General features: G+C 42.2%; 1 protein-coding gene and 1 pseudogene across 4 annotated transcripts in view; both read left to right on the forward strand.

Annotated features, from left to right (window-relative positions):
• The window catches only part of ZBTB46 (zinc finger and BTB domain containing 46), an 86,766-nt gene that overhangs the window by 26,864 nt on the left and 33,211 nt on the right, over window positions 1-26,691 (forward strand). For all 4 annotated transcript variants that reach the window (XM_066623266.1, XM_066623265.1, XM_066623267.1 and 1 more), the window contains exon 3: window positions 16,691-16,972. In XM_066623266.1, coding sequence (XP_066479363.1) covers window positions 16,691-16,972 — 282 coding nt within the window. The remainder of the gene's footprint in view (window positions 1-16,690; window positions 16,973-26,691) is intronic.
• LOC136650082 (5S ribosomal RNA) lies at window positions 2,120-2,236 on the forward strand (annotated as a pseudogene).

Here is a 26,691-nt window from a genome sequence, read left to right on the forward strand (position 1 = left end):
CCTGCCATAGGCCAATCCAGTCCAGTTTCCTGAATCTCAGAGTGGCCTATCAGATGCCGCAGGGAACACTTAAGGCACAAAAGACCTGCATCCCTTGCATCTGAGGTAGCCTAAAATCAAGAGGTTGCACATACCCATCATGGCTTGTAACCCGTGATGGACATTTCCTCCAGAAATTTGTCAAATACCCTTTTAAAGGCATCCAGGCCAGATGCCATCACACATTTTGTGGCAAGGAGTTCCACAGATTAATTACACTCTAGGTAAAGAAATATTTTCATTTGTCTGTCCTAACTCCCCCAACACTCAATTTTAGTGGATGTCCCCTGGTTCTGGTGTTGTACAAGAGGGAAAAGAACATCTCTCTATCCATCCCCTGCATAATTTTGTATGTCTCAATCATTACTCCCCTCTGGTGCCTTTTTTCAAGACTGAGGAGTCCAAACACTGTAGCCTTTCCTCGTTCAGGAGGTGCCCCAGCTCAGTAATCATTTTGGGGTCTCACCTCTGTACCTTTTCCATTTCCACAATATCCTTTTTGAGATGTGACAACCAGAACTGGATGCAGTGCTCTAGGCATGGCCTTACCATTGAGTTGTATAACGGCATTATAGTATTAGTTATTTTATTCTCAATACCTTTCTTAATGATCCCCAGCATAGAATTAGTTTCCTTCAGCACTGCAGCTGGGGGGGGGGCAAGGGGCAGGGGGTGGTCCACCCCAGGTACCAACCTTGGGGGGGGTGTCACCACAAATTACCCAACATCACTAGCATCACGGAGGTTACGAGAAACCCCATCATGCTAAAAACTGTTGAATGTGGAATTTCCAGCTGAATGCAATGCAAAAAACTGGAGGACATTGTCTCCTTTCCATCAAAAGTTATAGCCAACAACCCAGAAACCAAAAAATGCATGGAGCCCTATGGAAAATGAAACCGAGCCATATCGTGCATTTATTCGTGAGTAGGCGAACATGCCTTACTCCATCAGAAAGGGCAGGCTGAGAGGAATCCAACAACACCAGAATGGTCCCTATCCAATGAAAGCTACCCCCAAAAAACACCCAAGAAGGAAGTCCCTCCCTCCAAGCAGGCGAATGTATTGAGCCCTATGAAAAGCGAAAGTAAGCCACATGGTTGTGTTTACTTGTGAGTAAGCAAATGTGCCTTGGCTGCTGGTCAAGTCAGGCAAAGGAGAATGCAAGGCTGGCTGTATGGTCCCAATTTGATAAAAGTGCTCCAGAACAACTGCTCCAGAAGGCAGCACACCCCCCCCCCCAAGAATAAAACAGAGACTTGAGCTGGTAAGGTGGGCACTTGGGAGGGCTGAAAATCTCACTGATTTTTTGTGGGAGGGGGGTGTTACTGCAGGCAGGCTACAGAGAAAATTCACTTGGTGAAACAGGGTTAACTTCCCCTTATTTAATAATCTGTTTTTCTTTTATTTATAATTATTTTATTTTGCTTGATGATGTCACTTCCAGCCATGAGATCACTTCTGGTGGGCCCCGGACAGATTGTCATTCTAAAAAGTGGGTCCCAGTGTTAAAAGTTTGAGAACCACCGCCTTAACTCAAAACAGGCCAATGAGACATCAAGGGGGGCTGACACCCTAGTGACCCAAACTGGAAATCGTGGCTTTTAGGAATAATAGCATCGTGTTATATACCATTTAATGCAGAATTTCATTAATTAATTAATAATATAATTAATTAATTGTGTCATATGGGGTGACAAAAATTTATGTGCCATGGATGTCAAATGACCTAGCTATGCCTCTGGCTGCAGCACATTGGATTGACACTTTCATCAACTTTCATCAACCTCTGCCCTGTCTGTGTACTGTTCATAGACCCGGAGTTTATAGGTTTGTGTGTGTGCAATCAGGAAGCCAGCTTTTTACAGAATTTCCCTTCATATACATGCATTGGATCTGTGCAGACAGTACAGTATATGAATTGAATGTCTGCAAAAGTTTACTTCTTTACCCAAGTAATTGGGAGTGTGTTATGATTTGTCTTTTTGAAGAGAGGTGAATCTGAAAGCTCACTGATAGATTTATATGGTACCTAGCTTTACACCAGGGGTGGGCAAACTTTCAAATTTAGGGATCCTAGACTTTTAACTGTTACCCTGCACATGCCCAATCTCGTCTGATCTTGGAAGCTAAACAGGGTCAGGCCTGGTTAGTACTTGGATGGGAGACTGCTTGGGAATACCGGGTGCTGTAGGCTTATACCATAGTCTTTCGAGACTCAAGGTTGCCAACCAACCAGAAGAGGGAATTTCAGCAACTGCAGCTTGTCATCTCAAGATAACAAGCTGTACCTACTGTAATTATCTCTCCTACGCAATTGTTCAAGGTTCAGGATCCCTAAAGTTGAAAATTTGTCCACAACGCTGTATGCATAGTGTTCCTCAGGAGCATTGCCAGGTTGTTGGGGACCTGGTGTGAAGTCCTGCATTGGGTCATCTGTTGTATTGGGCCCCCATGGCTTCCCAAGCTTGCCAGCAGCAGGTAGCTGCTCCCGCTACCCCTTCCATTAGCAAATGAAGGAAATTTTCAGTGGTGACAGCTTTTCCTCCCCACCTTCAGAGAGGAGCCACTGTTGCTTCCTGCCCTTTGCATCCTTGCAGGTACATGGGGACCTGTAATGTGATACTGACTAGGATGAACTGGTTTGTGCATCACTGCCATCCTGGCCCTTGTATTCACAGTGAATTCAGCTCAGCTAGGGTGTGTATTATGTATACCAGAGAGTCTGCACTTGGCCTAGGTGAAACAAAGGGCCACAGCCAAACAGGCTGTGGTTAAAACCATCTGCATGACCATGATCATGGGGAGGTTTGTTAACCCTGAATTTTCTGCATCTGGCAGGCAAGCCTGCCATCTGATTAGACAATCAGAAGGGTAAACTCTTGCATTCTGTATATAGACTATATGCATTCTGTATATATATGCATTCTGTATATAGTTTGAACCAGTGCATGCTTTGTTCCAGCGTTTCATTATTAGAACATGTCCCTTTGTGGCTGAAAGGTGGTCCACAGAACATCCTGTGTTACATAGGAGAACATCTTATGAACTGACAGATAGGGTTGCATTCCAGGAAACTTGAGTTGGCATTTATTGTTTTCATTTGCCTTTTCCCATTTCCTGTTTAGCCTTTTCCTTTTTCAATAAGTTTGTTTTTACTAGTTACTTGCCTCTTGGTCTATCCAAAGCAGTGTCTATCCAAAGTCTATCCTTTGTCCCTGATGTATCACTTTATGGTCTATCTTAAGTACCACTGGACAACTGGCAATAATGTCTTCCAATCTGGAAGTAACTGGTGATGACCAGATACGATGCTACAAACAGTGGTAAGAGACTCAGGTAACCAGGTGGGCTTTTTCTAGCATGCAAAAACTGCATGCTGGAATTAGCCTCCTACCACTGTTTGTAGCATTGAGTTGCGGTGTCACTGCCAGGCTGCAGAGGACCCCTGGCAGCTGTGTGTACCGCTGGACAACATGTCAAGTACCATCAGTGGTACATACACCACCAGTTGAAAAATGCTGGTCCAGAGCAACAGAGATTGCCCTTTGCTCCCTGATGGATCATGCAGGGTTAGTGCTGCCCAGGACAAGTGTGGGTGCAAAAGAGTTGGGAAGACCAGGTCTGTTTTGGCTTCCTGCTTTTCTCCTACAGCAATTGGCTCCTGTGCTGAGGGAAGTCCAGTAATTGGGAGTAGCCCAGATGGGATGATCAAAATCATCTTTGTTTTTTTCTTTCTAGTGGCAGCAAATGTATCCCTTTTTGATGGATTAGGAAGCACCCAAAGATACATGAGATGATCAGGTGTATAGGTTGTATGCCTTTTTTTTCCCTCCCATGTCACCACACCAAGAACTGTTGTGGTCTCTCGGGATCACTACAGGGAGAAAGTAAGTACTTGTGGGATGACGGGAGAAGGAGGAGCTGCCATGTTATGAGACATGCCTGGTGTTGTTGTTGTTAACAATATTTATATACCGCTTTTCAACAAAAAGTTCACAAAGCGGTTTACAGAAAAAAAAATCAAATAACTAATGGCTCGCTGTCCCAAAAGGGTCCTCTGCACCTACCCTTAGAGGCCACACAATGATTCTTGCTGCCATTTGTAGGGGGAGGGGTAATGGGTACAGCAGGGGTGTGAGTCTCTTGGCTAACTTTTGCCACTGCTGTAGGGTGGTGTTCTGGGTGTGCCCAACTGATGGGCATGGACCCTTTACCACTGCCTAATCTTTTATGCACCCCCTGAAATTCCAACCTGCCTATGGTAGGTGTTTTGCCAACTTCCCAGTTCAAACTTCACCTAGAGTACCTATGCTTCTACTACCCACACCCCTTTTCCTTCCTGCAGGTGCTGCTTTAACCCTGAGTGCCTTTCTGCCTCCAAGTGGCTGCAGCTGTGCAACACACTCATTGCAATCTAAATCCCTGGTGTTAACTCCATGCTTGCCTGCCAGAGCAAGGGGCCACTGTTGGCACCATACCCAATCTCCTTGAGGGATTTTACTCATTTCCATTACAATAGGGTACTGTGTTTTATCAGAATGAAATTGGAAAAATCATGTGGGCCAGCTGTGTGAAATTATGCAGAGTAGTTTCCGCATAAAGAACAAGAAATGGCGAGAAAGAGTAAAGAGGTAATTTTCACAGTGGGGAAAAGTGGGAAATGGGTTTCCAACAAAGATCTGTATTTAGACCCTTGCGCCTAAATGACCTGGAGTTGTCTTCGAACAGTGAGATGCCCAAGCTTGCAGTTGATGCTAGAGATGCAAAATTTGGAGGCCATGGGGAAAAACTGGTTTCTGGATTTTTTTTAATTGAAATTTTGGGAAAAATTGAAATATATGCAGTAGTTATTTTTATATCAAGCTTAAACTTTGTATGCTGCAAAAGTGGTAAAATGTATCATTTATAACTTGATATTTAAAACTGTATTACTTGGCAGAGGTAAATGAAATTTAAACCTATAAACCTTAGTTTTATAAGACAACTACTGCTATTGCTTTGCCTTTTCTTAAGAGGTGCCTGCTAATCTTTTGTGTTATCGTGTTATTTTTAAGATGTTAACGGTTAGGAAATTTTAATGTCTGTATTGTAAATTACTGTTTTAAATGTGATTTCATGGTTTTTCTCTGAAGAGCTTTGGGTGCCCTTCATGGAGAAAAGCAGGGTACAAATTGTGCAAATAAATAAATAAATAAATGTCCCTATATAAGACTAGGGTGCGGTCATTTTTGGACTACAGCGTCCAAATCTGATTACCATGTTTCAAGGAGTAGAGTTGGAAAAGGTGTAAAAGGTGGCAACCAAAATGATCAGAGCTGGAGCGCCCTCCTTATGAGGAAAGACTACAACATTTGAGGTTTTTTAGCTTGGGAGGGGAAGCAATTTATGTGGAACATGACTGAGACACAAAAATAGGCGTGGTGTGGGAAAGTGGATAAGAAGCTATTTTCCTCTTCCACCTAGGCTGGCCTGTTCATGAAGCAATATGAAACCATCATATGGAGTGGTAGCAAACTAATTAGCCCCTAGGTCATCTGCTTACCACCCTCTTGGGGCTGAGAGTGGGTTGAATGAGGATTGTGGCAACCCCTTTCTCCCTCCAGAGTTCTGGTTCTGGTCATTTGAAAGAGCAGCAGCAAAGAGGAGGGAGTGCAGGAGGGCAAGCATGCCAAACTGAAGGGATGGGGCACCTCCCCCTTGTTGATGGGGAGCCTATCAACCTCCCTTTATTCAGTAATGGGTAGGTGTGTAGCTGCTGCCTTGACTACATTGTTCGTGAAGACCTTGATTTGAAGTCTTGCACAATTACAATGTTTTGGCAGATTGAAATCACGTAATATTACAGGTGCACCAAGCTTTAAGTAAGAGCATGGACTGGTATTCCAGGGAGATTCAGTGTGTTGAGGAATTGAACAGGGTAATTCACCGTTTCATAAATGTTTATCACTATATTAGCTGAATGCTGCATGGGTGGTTTTACCATCTTCTGCACAAAACATACACTGTGAGGCAGACTGTTTTTTATTGGTTGATCCATAAGCAACAACCATGCCAAATTTCAGCTTTGAACTGAAAATAGGAGATCTACTGAGTCAGGGCTATCACTTTTATAAATATACTGTATAGGTAAACTTGTGTAACTGTTTAACTTCTTATGGAATCCATCTGTTGCTCTACTATTGCTCCAAGGATTCTTTACTTGAAATTTAAAGCAACTTAATCTTTGTTTTAAATCAGTAGAATTTAGGACCAGATCTTCCCATGTACTTGATATTTATTGGCAGTTTGTTCAAAGTTGTACTAAGTAGCTTTTGGCTCTAGCAAAATGAAGGGAACTGGCCCTAAGTAATTGTACAGAATTGATCAGTGGACTATAATGTTTAGGTTCCACACAACAGTTACAGGTTAACTGTACAGCTATGAGATTATGGGAGTGGTTGTGTGTTTTGAGGTTCCTTTATTAAAGGGTTAGATCAAGTTATTTTTAAAGTGTTTTGGGAAACTGAATTGATTGTTGGGGAGAAGCTCAGGCTTCTCCCTGGCTACACCCTGGTTTTAAGATGGTTCCACCCTAACCCAACTTTTAACTATGTGTTTGTTTCCCTTCTCCACCCTGCTTTCCTTTTTCCCTAGGCTCCAGTCCTATCATTCTCATCATTGTCTTCAGTATAGACGCAGCCCTTTCTGTTATAATCAACTTAACCCTATATATTGGAGTTCCCTTGCCCTCTACTTTGAGTGCCTCTTTCTCTTGCTTTAATTGTTCACCTGAGTTGAGACTATAATCACTATTTGTGTACTACCTTTCTGCTTTGGCAAAGACATTCAAGGCAGTTGTCAATATTAATGCAAGCAAACCTGTTACATAAGGAGATTTAACACGGAATGTTGTCTAAAGCCCTCAAGAGCTGAGCTGAGTTTTGTGGCCTGGGCCTCTCTTTTCTTGCCTTCCTTCAGGACACAAGACTTGTGGACACAAGTGGACCCTGGGAATGCGGGGAGGGGGCTACTTAAACAGTCCCTTCAGGCCTTTGATGGTTTCTCAGGTGCTGGTGACAAGGCTCCCTGATTGTTCACATGTCCCTTTTTGAAAGAAACTGCTACTGTCCACTCTAGTGGACCCTTGGTATCTGTGGGGATCTGTTCCCAGACACACACACACACCTGTGGATACCGATTTCCATGGATAATGGAATTTGCAGAGAGGCTCAGCCAGAAAAAAACCTGAAGGGCCTTTCAAGATTTCTGGCAGGCTTTCTGAGGGGCAGGAAGGCCACATGCGACCTCCCCATCCCTCAGGAGGCCCACTGGAGCATTCTGAAATGCAATTCAGTTTTGGCAGGAAAAAAAACAGAACTGCCTTCCAGATACCTCAGAGGCTTTCTGAGGCCCAAGGAGGCTGTGCATGGAAGGTACTTCCAGTCACATTCAGGAGATCATGTGAAGCCCCTCCTGTCGGCACCCACATTGAGTCAAATCCGCAGGTGCTGAACCCATGGATAAAGAAGGCCTGCTTTAATCCAGCTGTTTTTAATTATAGCCTCCTCCTGCTTTATTAAAGTCTTGACAAATGTTAATAATTAAAACTTCTAGGCATCCTCTCACCTCTTTTGTATTCTTACCTTACACTCTGATATCATACATTGGCTTGTGGTAATCTGTTCATAAAGTGGTGATTTGTGTATCTCTCACATGTGCTCAGAGTTAGTACTAAACAAAAGAGCTGCTGTTTGCAACATTATCTTAACCAATTTTGAAGGCAAACAGAATGCTTTAGTTTTATACAACTCTTATATTTTGACTTCTAGTTTTTGTTAGTATTCACTATACAGTTTGTCCTGTTAGTCAGTGATCTTCCATGACCAAAGAAACTGGGTAGCTCATGTGATGCATTTCAACTTTGGTATAAATAAGGCCCTGCAATAAGGCTGAAACACACACAATTCTTAAATGTGACTGGGATGTTAAAAATGTGCTTTCTGGTATGCTTCCCTAAGGAGCCACTGGCAGAGTGAGTTGACAGGGAGGCTAAAATGCAGTGTGTTGAGATTATTATTTTTTTGGCTTGTTTTATAAACATGCAAGTTACAGACACACAATACAGAGGTATTTGAAAAATAATATTTTATAAAAGGAGAATGGGAGATTGCATAGAAATTATATTAGGTCTTTGCATCTTCATGGCAGAACAACTCGGGTAGATGCCACTGGTGGAATAGTTTCCTGTTCAGAATGACCAAAAAATCAAGTCAAATAGAGGTTAAGAGAGAGAACGTTTCAGAACTTATTCACAAATACTAACAAATCATTGGGCCCAGATGGTACCCACCCAATAGTTGTTAAACTCCAGTGGGAAATTGCTGATCATCTGACTAAAATACTGAGGGCCCTCAGTTTGTGCGGGGGGGGGGGGGGGGGGGAATCCGTTCCACCCATCTGAATTCTGTGGATAGTGAAATCTGGGAGGGGGGCCTCGCTGGAAAATCGAAAGTGCCTTTCAGGATGCCTTCTGAGGCATGAGGAGGCTGTGTGTGTATTGGGTGCAACTGGAAGGCACTTCTGGTCACATCTGGAAGGTCTCTGAGGCCTTCAAACCATGGGCTCTCCCCACCCCTGTGAATATTCATAAGAAGAGCCCCACTGGACCAGGCCATAGGCCCATTTAGTCCAGTTTCATGTATTTCACTGTGGCCCACCAAATGCCTTAGGGAGCATACAAGAGAACAAGAGACCTGCATCCTGGTGCCCTCCCTTGCATCTGGCATTCTGAGGTAGCCTACTTCTAAAAAGGAGGTTGTACATGCCCATCATGGCTTATATCCTGTGATGGACTTTTCCTCCAGAAATTTGTCCAATCCCTTTTTAAAGGCTTCCAGACCAGTTGCCATCACCACATCCTGTGGCAAGGAGTTCCACAAACTAATTACTCTTTGGGTAAAGAAGTATTTTCTTTTGTCTATCCTTACTCTCCCAACACTCAGTTTTAGTGGATTGAGTGCTGGTATTGTGTGAGAGAGAAAAGAGAATATTTCTAGCCACTCTATCCATCCCCTGCATAATTTTGTGTGTCTCAATCATGTTCCTCCTCAGGCGCCTCTTTTCTAGACTGAAGAGCCCCAAACACTGTAGCCTTTCCTGGTACGGGAGGTGGCTCAGCCCAATAATCATTTTGGTCGCTCACCTATGTACCTTTTCCATTTCCACTATACCTTTTTTTGAGACTTGATGACTAGAACTGGACGTAATACTCCAGGTGTGGCCTTGCCATTTATTTGTACAACAGCATTATAATATTAACCATTTTATTCTCAATACCTTTTCTAATGATCACCAGCATAGAATTAGCCTTCTTCACCGCTGCTGCACATTGGGATGACACGCTCATCGAGCTGTCCACCAGCAACCCAAGATCCCTTTCCTTAACTGCCACAGACAACTCAGAACCCTTTAGCCTCTTTGTGAATTTTTGATATTTTGCCCCAATGTGCATTACTGTACACTTACTTACATTGAAGGGCATCTGCCCATTCTCCCAGTGTGGAGAGATCCTTCTGGAGTGCCTCACGATCTCTTCACCACCCAAAAAGTTTGGTGTCATCTGCAAACTTGGCCACCTCGCTGTTAACCCTGTCTTCAGGTCATTTATGAAAAGGTTGAAAAGCACCAGTCCCAGGGCTGACCCTTGAGGCGCACCGCTTTTCACGTCTCCATTGTGAAAATTGCCCATTAACTCCCACTCCCTGTTTCCTGATCCTCAACCAGTTCCTAATCCATGAGAGGAACTGTCCTCTAATTCCCTGACTGTGGAGTTTTCTCAGCAGCCTTTAATGAGGGACCTTGTCAAATACCTTCTGAAAATCCAGATATATAATATCCACAGGTTCTCCTGCATCCACATACCTATTGACCTTTTCAAAGAATTCTAAAAGGTTTGTGAGGCAAGACTTGCCCTTACAAAAGCCATGCTGATTCTCTCTCAGCAAGGTTTGTTTGTCTATGTGTTTTAAGATTCTATCTTTGATTAGGCATTCCACCATCTTACCTGGAACAGACGTTAGGCTGACTGGCTTATAGTTCCAGTTGGTGGCATATAGTTGGTGGTATATAGTGGTTGGTGGTAGTTGGTGGCATAAGTCTAGGAGAGCAGAGCAGCTTGAAGCTGCTCTGTGCTGCTTGGGAACAGGGATTGGGATCTGGCATAAGAGCTGAGTCCCAGCCCCACCTCCTACTTCTCACCCACCCTCCTTCCCCCTGCCCTGGAATGCCTCCCTCCCACCACTTCGGGCCCAGCTGACTCACGAGGAGGCACAAACGTTTGTGACCTTATACTGACCCAGCCCCAGGTCAGGATTGCTTCCTTGAGGGTGTATGTTTGTTTATAAAAACCTTCCCATATTAATAATAATAATAATAATAATAATAATATTTATATACCAATTTTCAGTGAAAAGTTCACAAAGCAGTTTACAGAGAAAAATCAAATAACTAATGTAATAATCTACCATCCAAAGTAGGGTAACTCTTTTTTGTTTGCTCCTAGTAAAGGCCTCAGAGTATCAAGCAGCACAGAACTTTTCATGAGGCATATGGTAAGCAAAAGGATGGTAGGAAACACCAAAATATTGCCTTTTGACTTTACAATCTACAGCTTCTAAAGTCAAAAGGCAATATTTTGGTGTTTCCTTCCAGACTTGAATTGGCCTCTGAACACCATGTGTTTTGTATATATATACACCATGTGGTGATGTAAGTTTTGAGTTGTTGTAGGAGACTGGACTGAGTTAACATATATACAGTTCCAGAAATGGAATTTCAACAATTTTTATATGTTGCCTCTTCTATCAGTGGTTTCCAAACTTTTTTGACCTGTGGCTCCCTTGACCTACTCGTCGTTGGCTGTAGCTCTGCAGAACCAAGCAAGGGAGTGGAAAACGGGCAGTACACTTAAGAGACAGGTATTCTTTACGCACTCAGAGGCACCCTTTCTTATGGGTATTTGTATATATATATACAAAACTCTCCCATGGTGCAGCATGATGTTAAAATGAGTCTGGACTTCCTGTGCTTCTCTGAAAATAGAGGGAAGGAAGGAAGGAAATCCCATAAGAACAGCCCCACTGGATCAGGCCATAGGCCCATCTAGTCCAGCTTCCTGTATCTCACATCGGCCCCACCAAATGCCCCAGGGAGCACACCAGATAACAAGAGACCTCATCCTGGTGCCCTCCCTTGCATCTGGCATTTTGACATAACCCATTTCTAAAATCAGGAGGTTGCGCATACACATCATGGCTTGTACCCCGTAATGGATTTTTCCTCCAGAAACTAGTCCAATCCCCTTTCAAAGGTGTCTAGGCTAGACGCCAGCACCACATCCTGTGGCAAGGAGTTCCACAGACCGACCACACACTGAGTAAAGAAATATTTTCTTTTGTCTGTCCTAACCCCCCCAACACTCAATTTTAGTGGATGTCCCGTGGTTCTGGTATTATGTGAGAGTGTAAAGAGCATCTCCCTATCCACTCTGTCCATCCCCTGCATAATTTTGTATGTCTCAATCATGTCCCCCCTCAGGCGTCTCTTTTCTAGGCTGAAGAGGCCCAAACGCCGTAGCCTTTCCTCATAAGGAAGGTGCCCCAGCCCCGCAATCATCTTAGTCGCTCTCTTTTGCACCTTTTCCATTTCCACTATGTCTTTTTTGAGATGCGGCGACCAGAACTGGACACAATACTCCAGGTGTGGCCTTACCATCGATTTGTACAACGGCATTATAATACTAACCGTTTTGTTCTCAATACCCTTCCTAATGATCCCAAGCATAGAATTGGCCTTCTTCACTGCCGCCGCACATTGTGTCGACACTTTCATCGACCTGTCCACCACCACCCCAAGATCTCTCTCCTGATCTGTCACAGACAGCTCAGAACCCATCAGCCTATATCTAAAGTTTTGATTTTTTTGCCCCAATGTGCATGACTTTACACTTACTGACATTGAAGCGCATCTGCCATTTTGCTGCCCATTCTGCCAGTCTGGAGAGATCCTTCTGGAGCTCCTCACAATCACTTCTGGTCTTCACCACTCGGAAAAGTTTGGTGTCGTCTGCAAACTTAGCCACTTCACTGCTCAACCCTGTCTCCAGGTCATTTATGCACCTCAATCCCCTCCCATAACACAAATTATCCGTTTGTAGCCCTCCTGTCGCTGTCTCCTGTGTCTCACTGTGTCCTGCACTGTCCGCTTCCTGTTAGCGACACATTGAGTGCACCCCTTCAACCTGCTAACGTTGTGTGAAGCTAAAAAGAAGCAATTCACGAAGTAACAGGAAGATGTTGCTATGCCCTGGCTGCTTTCTGCGGTGCATTGAGATGTCACGGCACACACTTTGGGAAACACTGATATAAGCAGTTAGCTCACCTTTCAGAGACTTTCGGATGGTCTGGACAAGGAGGTGTTCTTGGGGCTGGTCTGCTTGATATAAAAATTAACTCTTTGCGTGGTGCTTCCTAAAACACAGAAAAGCAATAATGTAACATGCCCTCCCCTGAGCATTCCCCACCACCCATCACAGTTTTCCAGTGCCAGAAAAACAATCTCTTGTAGGTTAGTGGTTTCTTCTATTGTAATAGTACTTTCAGTATTACTGAATTACATTTTTGTTTTTAATTTGGTAGTAAGTAGAAGTGCAGTTTTCTGAATGGCTTAAAAAAAATTGAGTTTTGTTTTAATATGATTAAATCTGAGTTACTGGTAATAACTGCCCAGACCCTTTATTGCAGCAGATGGAGGAGGGCTTTCAATTCATATTCTTGCCATGGCTCAGATACTACTCCCACAATTTAATTACGTTTTTCATTTATCTGTGTCAACTTCTATCAGCACCGTATCATAGTTCATGGACTTGCCCTTTTTCATATTGCAGCAGTAAATTTAATCTTGGACAGTGTGGTCCTTGTTTCATGAGCTTCATGATGTGGGTGTGAAAGAAGAATGCTGAGACAGAATAACAAACCGCTTAAAACCATTTTGTTGCCATGCCTTTATGATTGGAAAACACTTTGCTCCCTATTTGCTGAGAGGATTGCAAAAGGCTATGAGATGGTTCAGGCATACCTTACTGAGTGATTATTTAACATCTCTTCAATCTGGATTCCAGCCTCATTATGGGGCTTTGAAGGCCTTGGCTGCCTTGTTGGATGACCTAGAACTAAAGGTGGATCCCTCTTGGTTCTACTGGACTCCTCTCAGCAGCTTTCAGAAGTTTTCAACTGTGTCAGGCTTCAGAAAGTGGTGCTGGGGCAATACCACTCATCTTTATGGCCCTTGGCTTGCAGAGGTTTATCTTGTCTCCCATCCTGTATGAAAATGCGGGGGAATAGTTGAGGTAGTTGGGAGGTCGATAGAGATTTGCATCCTTAAAGCTGGGGGAAGAAAATGGCTAGCCCCTTCCTACCCGTGTGTGTAGGCCTTGGGGCCTTTGAAAGCTGTTTTTGTGTAAAGAAAGAAGCTTGCCTTCTAAACACATATTTAGATATACAGGTGTGCCCCCCATATCTATGGTGTATCAATTCCTTCTGCTACCATACAGTAGAGGATTTCCTGTTCACATTCTTACTATTGCCTTCTGTAGCCTTCCTATAGCAGCTATGAATCTAGGTTCTAATTACTTACTCCCTGTTTCAAAGTAGAAAGGAAGGAAAAGTTGCCTTTTGCAAAACATTTGCAAATGATGAGAGGCAACTCATGAGCACAGTGGGACAATTTGAGAACCGTGGTTATGTGACCCGCAGATACAAGTGGACTGGACACCTGTAGCTTGCTAGAAATAAACATTATACATAACAACATTGACGTCTTCTGTAGTTTCATTGTCCCATGCGGTGAATGTCACAGTTACTGAATAAAATTAACCACGTGAAATTAGAGCAATAAATAAAGTTGCCTTGGAAAATAGCATAATTAAACTTCTTTCTTTTTCTAATCAGAATCAGTTCCTCAAAGATCAATAAATTTCTATTCTAATTTAACTGAAGGCCCAATCCTGTGGACCTTAAGAACTGGCACTGAGCTCCAGCGCCAGTGCTAGGTGTTATAAACATGCCTGTAACCAGAGCCACGGGTGTAAAATTTTCCTGGTCTGCATTCAGGTAGTCCACCCAACTCCAAAAATCACAAATCTGTGAGTCTAGCGTTTCTCAAATCTATGTTCCTACTCCCTATGCTTTTTCTTCCTTTAACATTCAGCAAGGTTTTTCCTAGCATCTCCAAAAGGATCTTTGCAGAACTACTGTCTGATCCTGTGTTAGCTCTGTCACACTGGCATCACCAACACATGCCTGCCCAGCTTTCTCCACCAATAATAATGTTACCAAAAAGGCTGTTTTGTTTAGGGGATTTATTTATATTAGCCTTCTGGAAACTTTTGGGACCATAGGCTGGATACAAGGCAGCGTAGAGCAAAGAAATCCCTTGTTTAGCTTAATGAGGAGACTGGGAGGAAGGTAACTTTCAATCAAAGGATTATATTTTTATTGCAAAAACACACAAAGGTAACATAATACACATGGAGAATTGATAAGTATATACTTGTCTGGTGTACCTAACTCGTGGTGGATGCATGTGCTATGTATTTGAGTGCATCCGAAAAAGAGACAGAAATGGTTAGGGTGTAGGAAGGTATTTTAGGGGTTCCTTAATCTGCTAAACCCAGTTGCTGACTAAAGATGGGGGGGAGAAGGGAGGAATAGGTAGGGAGGAAGGGGGGGAAGTTTAGACGCACAATATATTTACCTGGGGGGGGGCAGTTGGAGGAAGAGTCCTGCAGGACCACTCTCGCAAGAGAGCAATCAGAGAGAGACCGCATGTGCTCTGAGTTCTCTCTTAAGAGTTGTCTGTGACCTGGAAGTCAATCCAAACTGACCGGAAGTATCCCAGAGCTGTGGGCATGCTCAGTAACACTTGGAGTATGTAAAGAAAAGGTGGAAGGGTCCAGAACTCAGTTATCAGCAAAGCTTGACTCTGGGGGAGGGAGGCAATTTGCATAAGGTGCTTAAGAGTGTTAAAGCTACAACAAAAGAACAATAGACTTCCTCCTCAGTAGGTGCATGCTTGTTTTGCATAATCAGGAGACACAGTGATTAGGTTCTACATTGACCTGCAAGGAATTGGGGGTTGTGTAATTCATGTGCTTGTAGCTTGGCCATGGCCCTTAGAAACATGTGCTGGGGGAGGAGTGGCCTGCTTGCTTGGTCTGTATAGTCCAAAATACATAACTAGATATAAAAACACAACTTGGAAGGGGAAAGGGGATTTTCACGTAACAGTACAGCATGTTTATTGCACTGTGGGAGTGCTGGCATTGGGCCAGCACTATTTGGAGTTGGGTCCAACACAGGACAGTCGCCACCTGGAGCTGGGTAAGAGCTCCAAGCAGTGGTGCAAGCATTTCAGGTGGGGGGTGATGTACTAGGGCAGGGAGGAACCGGCCTGGCAGAGGTTCTTTTATCTGTACTGGTAAAATACCCAGTATAGGTGTGAGAAGCTCCTTTTGGAGCCTGGTGCTTTCCTTGGGGGAAGGAGATGCAAGTCCCCTTCCCCTGAGGAGACCTCTGGTGGCTTCCTGGCACCTGCAGGATACAGCAATTGCCATTTTTGGGCTGCTATTCCTCTGGGTACTGGGGAACTCAGAACTGGACTGTAAATTAAGTAATCTTAACTTGCCTGCTTAACTGACTTTGGGCGCAATCCTAATCCCTTATGTCAGTGCAGCTCTGAGGTAGGGGAACAAACATTCACTCACAGAGGAGGCCTGCGTGAGTGACACCCAACTGCAGGATGCAGCATACATCCCATTGCCACCGCTATGCCAGTGCTGGAAAGCACTGACCTAAGGGGTTAGAATTGCGCCCTTCCTCTAAACATGGCTTTCGATGAACATTTAATATCTGTTTTGTGAATCTGATTACTCTATATTTTTGGCAGTTTAATAGTCATGCATAGAATGCAATAACTTGTTTTGGAAATTGTCAGCACCTGTACTTAACAAGTGTAAACATTATTACTTGGGCCTTGCAATGACTTTCACAGAACAAAATACATTTTCATTCTATACAGAGAATGAGGGGAATAAATTTTGTTTGAGAGAGCTGCTTATAACATCACCTTCTATATGAAGGCAGTATTTTTTCTGCAACTCTGCTTAGAAAGAAAATGTAATGTCTTTAAGGATATTCAGAATTTTTGTAAAGCAGCAAAATGTTCCTTGAATAAAATGCAGCTAAACAAGTAAAATGGGAACAATGGGTTAAGGTCCTGCTTGTTGGCGACACTTTTGCACAACAGTATACTAGCACAGAGAGGCTTAGAGGCAGCCAGATCCTCAGGGAATGATGCCCTTACTTCCAAAATAGAAAGTATGTATTCCATTGTATCAGTTGCTGAATAAGAGGGTGCACTGTGTGAAATATCAGCATCATGGTGATGACACCATAAAATGAGGTGTGGAATTTAATGTGAGAAAGCAAGTAATCTAGGCTCTTTCCTTTCTTTTAGCAATTAGACTGAGGCTAATGGTTTAGGATGGGGGAGCCCTATATGTGATGAAGTCGTCAATTCTTATGTATTTACTATGTTGTTTTGTTTTATTTAGGTGTGGATCTGACTGGGGCAGAACCCAACAACTCTGAGAGCAGAATAGAGAGAGTGGACTTTTATGCAAATATGGATGAAGCACTCCTGGGAGGTGAAACTGGTTATCTTGCTCAGCCTCTCACTCCAGAGAAGGAGGATGCACTTCAGGCTGTGGCAGTTGCTAACCTGCGGGCAGCCCTTATGAGTAAGAACAGCCTGCTGTCCCTGAAAGCTGACATGCTGGGAGAAGAGAGTTCTCTGCTCTTTGAATACTTACCTAAAGGCACGCATTCATTATCTTGTAAGTTCCTGTTCCTAAATCTGTTGCTTGAAGGTTAATGGCATTCATAAAAGAGATATTAAAAACATAAAATTCAGGTTGTTCTAGATTTCATATACTGTGCATCCAAAAGCAATGCAATCATAATTATTTTGTTATGCACATAGACTCATAACAAGGGACTGTTTGGTTGGGGTGCTCAAGTCTACTTCTTGAAAAATACAGGTGAGGTTGTAAACCTGTTCTCACCTGCACCATTTCACAATGCAATTTGGGGACTTGCACGATTAAATGATTCTTCATATGAAAAACATTCCTTGCAGATAGAAATGTAGGTTGTGAGGCTTCTATCCAAGACTTCTCCTGACAACTTGGTTTTTCATATATGGGAATCCTTTTTTCATGTGAAATTGTTCAATCATGCATGTCCTCATCCTAGTCCAAAATGGTAACAGTCAGCACATAGGTTTACTGCCCCATCTGCATTTTATGAAAACTGGTACTCTGTTTTTTGGTGGGTGCTTATAAGATAGTGACATTCCCAGGTGGACAGTAATTGGAATGTATTCACTATCTAGTTCTACAACACTTTTTTCTTGAACCCTGGCATGTCTTGAACCCAGCAGCATGTCGCAAGGTGTAGAATTGCATTGTATGTGTCATGATGGATAGCTTAAGTATTGTCTTCTAGGATAAGATTATAAGCAAGCGAATTATAAATGCACAAAAACTACATTTTGTGTCAAACAGCTTTATGTAAAATAAGCACTTAATGGCCTTGGGCAAATGGATGTATTTTGTGTCTATAGAAGGCACCTTTGGTGCCCAACTTAATTAATTGGCTTCTTCTGGGAAATCATGTTAAGAATATGGATCTAGAATGCGAGTCTAAACACAGGGCATCTGGCTGTTTGCCTTTGAAATGCTCCTACCTAATAATGCTAGCTAATAAAATGCATATCTGCTGGCCTATTCAAAAAGTTCTCATGTGTTTGCCTCCTCAGGAAAATGAATGCCTGAATACTGCTTTAGTTATTGGATAGGGCATTTTCTTAATAGCACTGTTATTAAATTCTCTTGAACAAGGGATCATAAACTAGCAGAAAGCTATAATGACCAATTGAAGACTAAGGTCTGTGTGTGCAGTGTGTCCCAAATGAAGGTTTCTGCTTCCTGCATGAGCAAAGAAAGAACTGGGGCATTCTGATTGCTAAGTATTGAAAATATAAGCAAAACGCCTCTCTTCCCCCCCCCCCACAGTGGTGTCATGCAGGGGAGATGATGGTAGCCTGTGTAGCCAAAAAAAATTCAAATAGCATTTCAGTATGTGTTTTCATACATACAGCTTTCCTTCTGCAGGCTCGAAGTATATAACAGGGACTGAAGTTACGTGCAGTGTTGATCATTGGTGTAGGATTCTGCTCCATGAATTTAACTTCTTCTGCAGAGTTTGTGCTTCTGTTACTGAGGAAAATGAGAGATGATCTGCCTGCACAAGCTTGCCTGAATAATGAATCTAATGCAGAATACTTTACCTTCCCACTCCATCCCCACAAACTTCAAAAACCCTTGTTCAGCACAAATACAATAAAAAGATGTCCATATTCGTGTTGCAGCTTTGAGAATACTTTGGGGCAAATAGAATGATTCTGCTATTTGCTTGTGTGTGTCACATTAGGCAGACTCCTTGGGCATGCAGGGCAGTTTTGTGTCTTGTGTCTCCCATTGCCAAGTCCTTGGATTTTAAACAGTAAGGCTGTAATCCTGTATGCACTTATCTGGGAGTAAGCCTCATGAACTGAGACTAACTTCTGACTAGACATGTATAGGATTATGCTGTAAATATTGACTGCTGCTCTGTTACGATGGATCCAGGGACTGGATGTGGAAGGAAGAAATTGTAGCGATGTTACAGAAGGCAAACAGTAGAACTAGAGCTTTCCAGACAGGAGAAAGAAATATGTAGGCAATTTGTAGTTGTAAGTACTATAAATAAACTAAGAAGGTACTTGGCAGATTTTTGTTTAATTGTAGGAGAAGGGGGAATGCTTTGGATGACTTTCTTGATTTATGATCTCTGTGCTAGTCTCTGATCAGTTCCTGTGTTGATTTTGGTGATGTCTTGAGAAACACTTGTATTATTTCTTTACCCTTAAAGCTATCCAGATGGAGTTGTTTTATCATACTTTTATCCTCTGAAACAAGTTACATTTGAGGGATGGTTGTTTTAATGAACCTTGTTTCTTATTGTTAATCTTGTGGATACTCTTGTCTTCAGGGAATTGTCTGATACCATGTATTATATCAAAAAGGCCACTAGATGGACATCAAAAGACATTAAACATTAATTGTGGCTACATGGAGAAGTTGATAATGGGCCTGATAGCATGGCACAGAAGAAGTTAAACACACACACATACACCATAAAACTCCAAGGGATTTATCTTAGGTTGAAATTTGAACATGAAATTTGAACTCTTACATAAATTTGTACTTGCAACACATTACATAAGGTTAAAACACATGGAAATTGCAATATGTTTGTAAATTCTTTGGAACTTGTTACCATGGATGTTGTATACTTTATTCTAATAACTAGAGTTGTGAACTCGGGAGACCAAACTTCTAAGTTATGGCTGATCTCACCCATACTGGCTGGCCTCAGGTAAGCCGCCTCTTCTTAGCTGATAGCTGTAAAATTGAACAAATCCAGCTCACAGAACGGTTGTGAAATGAACTAAGGAAATAATGTTGCCAGTTGATCTTTTAAATACTTTATTGATTTTCTAGAATAAATTTTGAATATGAATTTAGCAATTTGTGTTCATAATACATGCATGCACTCCAACTGCTCACAGCAACAGCTTATATAAGTGTTCATATAGTGTATTTGGGCCTCAGTTCTTGTATAAAAATTAAGTGAAATTCACTAACATACTTTCAAAACTGTAAGAATAGGTTAGCTGCGATAATTTCTTCTGTGTAGTTATAGGTTTTTCATGCTATGCATTAATTTTATACCTTCAACAAAGACTTTATGTCCTGTTACTATGATACTGATATTTCAATCTATCCTGCAGTAGGATTATGCTTTTTCAGTAAGAGTTCTTTGTATCTGTGATTTATAATCTGCGTTTACATAGCAAGACACTTTTTTTTCCTTCAGAAACTATCTGATAGCCTATGTAAGCTATCAGGGAGAGATTGCTGAATGCAGAGTTTGTTGATTTGGATATCGCTGCACTTGTGTCTGAAGTTTTCAAATTTGATGTGCTGGACAAGAGGGAGCATCCACAGCAAAATTGTGTGGTGCAAGCATTTTGATACTTACATTGGTCTCAACATTTTTAATAAAAGAACATGCATTTTTAGTTAATCATGACCCTAGTGTAGTAACCCAAGCTTGAGTAGAATTAGCCTGTGTACTCAGTTTCAACTCTCATTAAACCAACTTTGTAATTAATTAGGGAGAAATTTACTGTTGCAAATCCTTTTCTGCTTCTCAAAATGAGCAGCCACCATCACAGTTGACTGTATATTTGGTGCATTCTAGGGAGCAGAGCCATAACAGACTGCCCTGGTGCCAGACTCCCTAGCAGAGCTGTAACTAGGTTGGAGCCTGAGGGGCATCTGCCACAGATGCTCCACCAAGTGGAGATGCGTGACTGTTCCCCAGGCTCTGCCCTAGTTTTGGAGAAGGCACTGTGGGTAGCCTCATGCACCCTGTACCATCTCCCATGGAAGCTGGGAGCCTCCACAGGGAAGGGGGCGGAGGGAGCAGTGCTTGGGGCTTTGATGTCCTGAGACGTTGCTTCCAGGTTCTCCATGGAGAAGGGGAAGCATACTGCAGCCCCTTCTCATGCCTTGTTCCTTCTCCGTGGAGGCTGGGAGTCTGCAATGGGGAGAGAGAGGGGTGCATGAAACCAGCGCACCCTAAGGGGAGAGCCTGGAGGTGATTGCCTTGCAACATGGGGGTGATCACTTTGGGTTCTCCCCATGGGAGGGGCACTCACTGAAGCTGTTTTGCACTCCCCACTCCCTCTCCATGGAGGCTCTCAGCTTCCACAGGAGAGGGAATCGGGTATGAGAGACTGGGCACAACACCTTCTCCATAATTAGGGCAGAGCCTGGGGCAGTCATGCACCCCTGCTTGGTGGAACTCCAAGGGTGGGTGCCCCTCAAGCTCTGCCCTAATTATGGCTCCTCTAGGGCAGGGGAGGACAAACGTTCAGCTTTAGGGATCCTGGACCTTTAACAGTTGTGTAGAGGAGGGAATTTCAGCAGGTGTAGCTTGTTATCTTTGAGATGTCAAGTGGCATCTGCTGAAATTCCCTCTTTTATACAATTGTTAAAGGTCCAGGAGCCCTAAAGCTCAAAATTTGCCCACCCCTGTTCTAGGGAGAGATTCTAGGTTACTTGAAGAAAGGGAAGTAATGAGTACACTAAAGCCCAAATCCTAATCTACTTTCCAGCACTGGCATAGCTGTGCTAATGGGATGTGTGCTATATCCTGCAGTTGGGTGGCACTCACGGAGGCCTCCTCAAAGTAAGAGTATGTTTGTTCCCTTACCTCAGAGCTGCATTGTCCTTATGTTGGTACTGGAAAATGTTTTAGGATTGCACACTAAGGCTGCAATCTTACCTAGGAGTAAGTCCCATTGAATTCAGTGGAACTTCTGAGTAGACATGATTAGGAGTTTCCTGCCAGTCCCCCTACTTAAGTAACATTTCAGGGATCTGTACTTAAGCTAAAATGTACTTAATCTGTGAAAAAGTAGAGGTTTGTTTCAATCTGCGCAAATCTTCAGTTCTCTCGTCCATGGAAATAACAATGAAAATTCAGTGTTAGAAGCTATTGATCTTTCAGAACTGATTTTCAGAACTGATTTTTCAGAACAGATTTGAGGGATCGCCTCAACCTCAATATGTTGAGTTTGGATATCACTACAATTGTGGTAAGAGAATAAATGCCCCCCAAAAAGAAAGAGTTACGAGTGTATGTGAGGGGAGCTCTTTGTGCTTAGCAGTTTTTTTTTCTTTGAGTTAATTTTTTAATTATGTTTATCTTAATAAAATTGTCTATAGTTATTAGTGATTTTGTAATTTTTATGCTGTTCCTTTTGTTCATCACATTAATGTATGTCAAATAAAAATTTTTAAAAAAGGATATCACTGCAATTGTGTCTTAAGTTTCAAATTGGCAGTACTTTAGGGGGGCATCCACTGCAATAAGTGTGTGGTGCCATTTTGATTTCCTGGATTGAACCCATGATTGTCAGCCCCCATTAGCCCTATCCCAGCAAGCTTACTGGGCAGTTGTGGACAACAGCAGCAAATGTCTTGCCAGGGAACAGGTCCCAGAGGGGAGGCTTATAGCGTGAGTAGGCAGTAACCCTCTTTTTTGGGGAGGTTAACTACATTGCCTGTCAAGCATGCACTCTTGTTCATTTGCCCAACCTGACCAAGTCCTTGCATTGAGTCTGCACCCACTGTGTGGTGGTGGTGATGCATTATTGAAACGAAAAGTTCACAGTGTCATGTTACAATTTAACTTGGTATCTGTATATACTGATAGTCCTTGATAATGTGATTATTTATTTATTTATTTATTTATTTATTTATTTATTTATTTATTTGCAGTATTTTGCCCTGCCTTTTTCCCCATAATGAACCTCAGCTTTATTATGTTGAAGGCAGACAGTAGGTTGGAAACAGTTTGTAGAGTCTTGCTTATGGTGAATGCACTTGCCCCTGTCATCTCTGGTTAAAGGCTTTTATATTTCCTTTAAATAACACTGACGTTATCCTGCATGGAGAGAAGACTGTTTCTAAGTCAAAATAATAAAAAGCATCCTCCTGTTTGCTGCAGTGCTAACTGACTGGATTTTGTGTTTTTCTTTCCCCACTTTTATTTTTTGCTATATTCCGAGCTGGCAAAAACTAAGAGGTTTACACACCTTAGAGCTACAATGGCTTGTTTCATTTCCAGTATAAGCTAGATTTATAATTATCAATTGAATAAAACTTACGGCATGTATATTTATACCATGGTATAATTTTGTATGTTACGCAATACATAATGCAGGGTATATTCTAAAAATTGTTAAGTAAATTTAGATCTGATAACAAAATTGCATGTATTTCACTTTTCCTTCAAATCATAACTTGTCTCAAAGAAGGGAAAAAGAAAGTCATATCAACTGGTTCTTCCACTAAGGTCATCAGAGGGGACCCTGCGGTGCATGCCATCCCTAGCTGAGGTCAGGTTGATGACCAAAGGGGGTAGGATTGTTGCTTTAATAGCATCTCAACTTTGGAACGCTCAACCTTTTCAGCTAAGATCAGCACCAGCTCTGTTAACTTCCTGCTGGTGCTGAAGATGTTGTTTTCTGCTTAGTGTTCTTTCCCCCGTCCCCAGAGTTTTTGGCTGCTGCTGTTCAGTACTGTAAAGTGAGGGACTAGGTTTTTATGTTTTTATCATGTGCTGCTCTTTTTTAATTGTTCTGTTGTTTTTCTTGCTTATATTATCCATTTTAATATGAATCATTTTTATAATTTCTCTATTTTAATCTCTGTTAACCACACTAGGCACCCCACTTTTATAGGAGAGAAGACAGTATATAAATATTCTAAATAAAAAATGTTTCCACATGACTCATTTTCTGGAAACATTATATCTCTGATTTTTCCCATAATATAGATAATTCTTTTATGTAATTATAAAATTATAATTTCCCATTATAGAGATAAATCTTCTGATGCTGTAGGTCCATGGCTTTCAGTTCCTGCCTTCAGAGAATTTGTTTCAGATTGACACCTGCTATGAAGCCCTAGTTACTGCCATGAGTTTTAAGTCGTGTTCTAGGCTGGAGCACTGATGGCCAGTCCTGTTGTCCTGCTTGAACTGAAATATCACCACCACTATCCTACAGATGGGTATTGGCTGACAAACCTGCCTTCCTGAAAAACCTGAGCATATATGCAGTTATGCAGCTGCCTTATATTCAGTTGGGCCATTAATCCACTTAGCGCAGTGTAGTCTACACCAGTGTTTCTTAAACTGTGGGTCAGGAGCCAATTTCAGGTGGGTCCCCATTCATTTCAATATTTTATTTTTAATCTATTAGACTTGATGCTACACTGGTATGTGACTGCATCTGGGGAAATGTTATAGATCTGTACTTCTAACAAGCTTGTTGGCAACCTTCAGTCTTGGAAGACTATGATATCGCGCACTGAATGGTGGTTCTGGAGCAGCGTCTAGTGTGGCTGAAAAGGCCGATTCGGGAGTGACAATCCCTTCCACACTGGGAGCAAGTGTAGTCTGTCCCTGGTCTGTCTCCCTGGCTATGGGCCTTATTACTGTTGTTGGCAACCTTCTGTCTCGGAAGATTATAGTATCGTGCTCTGAATGGTGGTTCTGGAACAGCATCTATTGTGGCTGAAAAGGCAAGCTACTATGTATATTTTTAACAATGGTAGTCAATGGGACTTACTCCTGGGTAAGTATGGGCAGGATTGCATCCTAGGATTGTTATACATGTTCCTGCTTGTTGATGTCACTTTCGGTCATGACATCACTTCCGGTGGGTCTTGACAGAGTCTCATTCTAAAAAGTGGGTCCTGGTGCTAAATGTATGAGAACCACTGGTCTTCACCAGTGATTTTCAGCTGCTGTGTCATAGCACATTGGTGTACCATCGATGGTCTAAAGGTTACTTTGGGAATTTGGGAAAGAGTCACTTATTAGTATTCTGTGGCCTTTCCAAAACATATACATGTTTTGACCTGTTCAACTTCTTTATCTCACTGTGTTATTTCTGTACCTGAGTGAAACTCTGAATGTCTCAGCAATCCCAAGCTTCCTGTTCAAATAGTGAGAGGTGGAGCTATTTAATATACACCAACTGAAGTCTGTGTCATGGAAAAGTAAGAATTAGGGCTGTTTTACTTTAAATATTAACTGTTTCTTCTCTCTTGACCTGGGGTGATTGAGCCTATAATTGGGAACTTCAAAGCATCTGTGAGGCTAAATGGGGAGGAGGGAGTTATGTTACTTATAAAATCTCCCCCAGCTAGTAAGGGAGAAGCTGAGTTTTCCTGTATGGAAATAAATTACCCTTCTGTTACTGATGTTGGAAGACTTTGGGTTCATTCAGGTCCAGACTGATTAGTATGTGGAAGTTGGAGACCCTTACAATCACACGGTTGCCTGTTGTAGCAGAAGGGAGTAGGCAACGTGTGTGTTAGGCAGGAAATGCACAAGTGACAGCTAAGCAGACCAATCAAAAACCCCAAAGAGTCATGGTTGTGGCTTTTTGGAGGAGGTTAGTTCCATTGAATGGACAAAAATCTTAACAATTTAAATCTATAAAGTTTGTTATTGCTGAGTAAAAACACTGCAAAGTATTTTCAGCATTGAGTATTTCCCATCATGATGCGTCTTTGTTGGCATGGGTGAGAGATTAGTTTGTGTTAAGTGTGTGTGAATCAACTGAGTTAACTGTTGCAGAAGAAGATAAGTTGACAGAATCAGAAATAATAGGGCTGAAAGTGAAACACTCAACAAGTAAAATTTTAGTTAATGTACTTTAAATACAATCCTAGTACATTTTTTTAAAATGATAAAATAGAATCCTTAAAAAACTGACGTTGTGCCTTGTCAGTTTAGCACCTTGTCAGTGTGCTGTGAGATTAAAAATTGAAAATTGCTGGTCTACACTGAACAGTAGCTCTCCAGACTCTCTCTTTCTCCCAGCCCTGCCTGGATATGTCAGAAATTGAACTTAGAACCTTCTGCATGCAAAACATGTTCTACTCCAGAGCTATAGTCCTTCTCCTGAAGTTTTGTGTCATTACTGATTTTCCCTGGAACACAGTTTGAAAACAAATGTGTTCCTGAAGGTGAAATTGTGTGCTGACATCACATTAAAACTAGCTTAGGATAACGCTTTCTCCATAAATTTGCCACAGTTCATAATTTTATTTCAAGTGTTTATAATTTATGGCAGTAAACATTTTGAGTACTGCTACTATTTAGCTACAATTTAGCACTAACCACATTTTTCTCTCAAGATAAATGTTGAATATAATTTTTGCTCTAAAACCTTGTCATTTAGATATGGTGCTACACACACAAAAGGAAATTACACTTTACCACTCTTGAAGCCAGGAAAACTATCAATACAAGTGTCAATAACTTTTAAACAAATTTTATTTGCATGGTGAGCTTGGTTAAGGAATTGAGAACAGACTATGGGCCAATGCATTCCTCCCTTCTGCTATATGGTTTCTCCTAATCCCTTTCAGCATCAGCATGATGAACCATGTTGGGACTGATGTTCTTTGCATATAGAGCTAACCAGAGTTCCAACTTCCTTTTTGTCAACAACTATACACTCCATTTGGCACTGTACACATTACTCTTTTTGATGGCATTGCAAGTCTTTCAGTCACATCATAAGAAGCTCTCATAAACCATTTCAGTCAAGTATAATCTGTTTTGTTCATGTCTAAGCAGTTCCTGACCAATTCTCACTGTAGTGATGTTTTATTTTGGCAGTCTCCAAACTGGACACTGCTGCACAGCAGGAAAGGTGTCCCCGGCACACACCTTTGGGAAGCCTTTCTTCCCCACAGCCAGTCTCCCCCAAACTTCACCCGGCTATCTGTGTCTGCCTGGAAATCGGGGCAGAGTGACTGCTGGGACAACAGAATCCAGAAGTAGCAGGCCAGAGCGC

The sequence above is a fragment of the Tiliqua scincoides genome, chromosome 4 (assembly GCF_035046505.1).
Source record: "Tiliqua scincoides isolate rTilSci1 chromosome 4, rTilSci1.hap2, whole genome shotgun sequence".
Lineage (NCBI taxonomy): Eukaryota > Metazoa > Chordata > Lepidosauria > Squamata > Scincidae > Tiliqua > Tiliqua scincoides.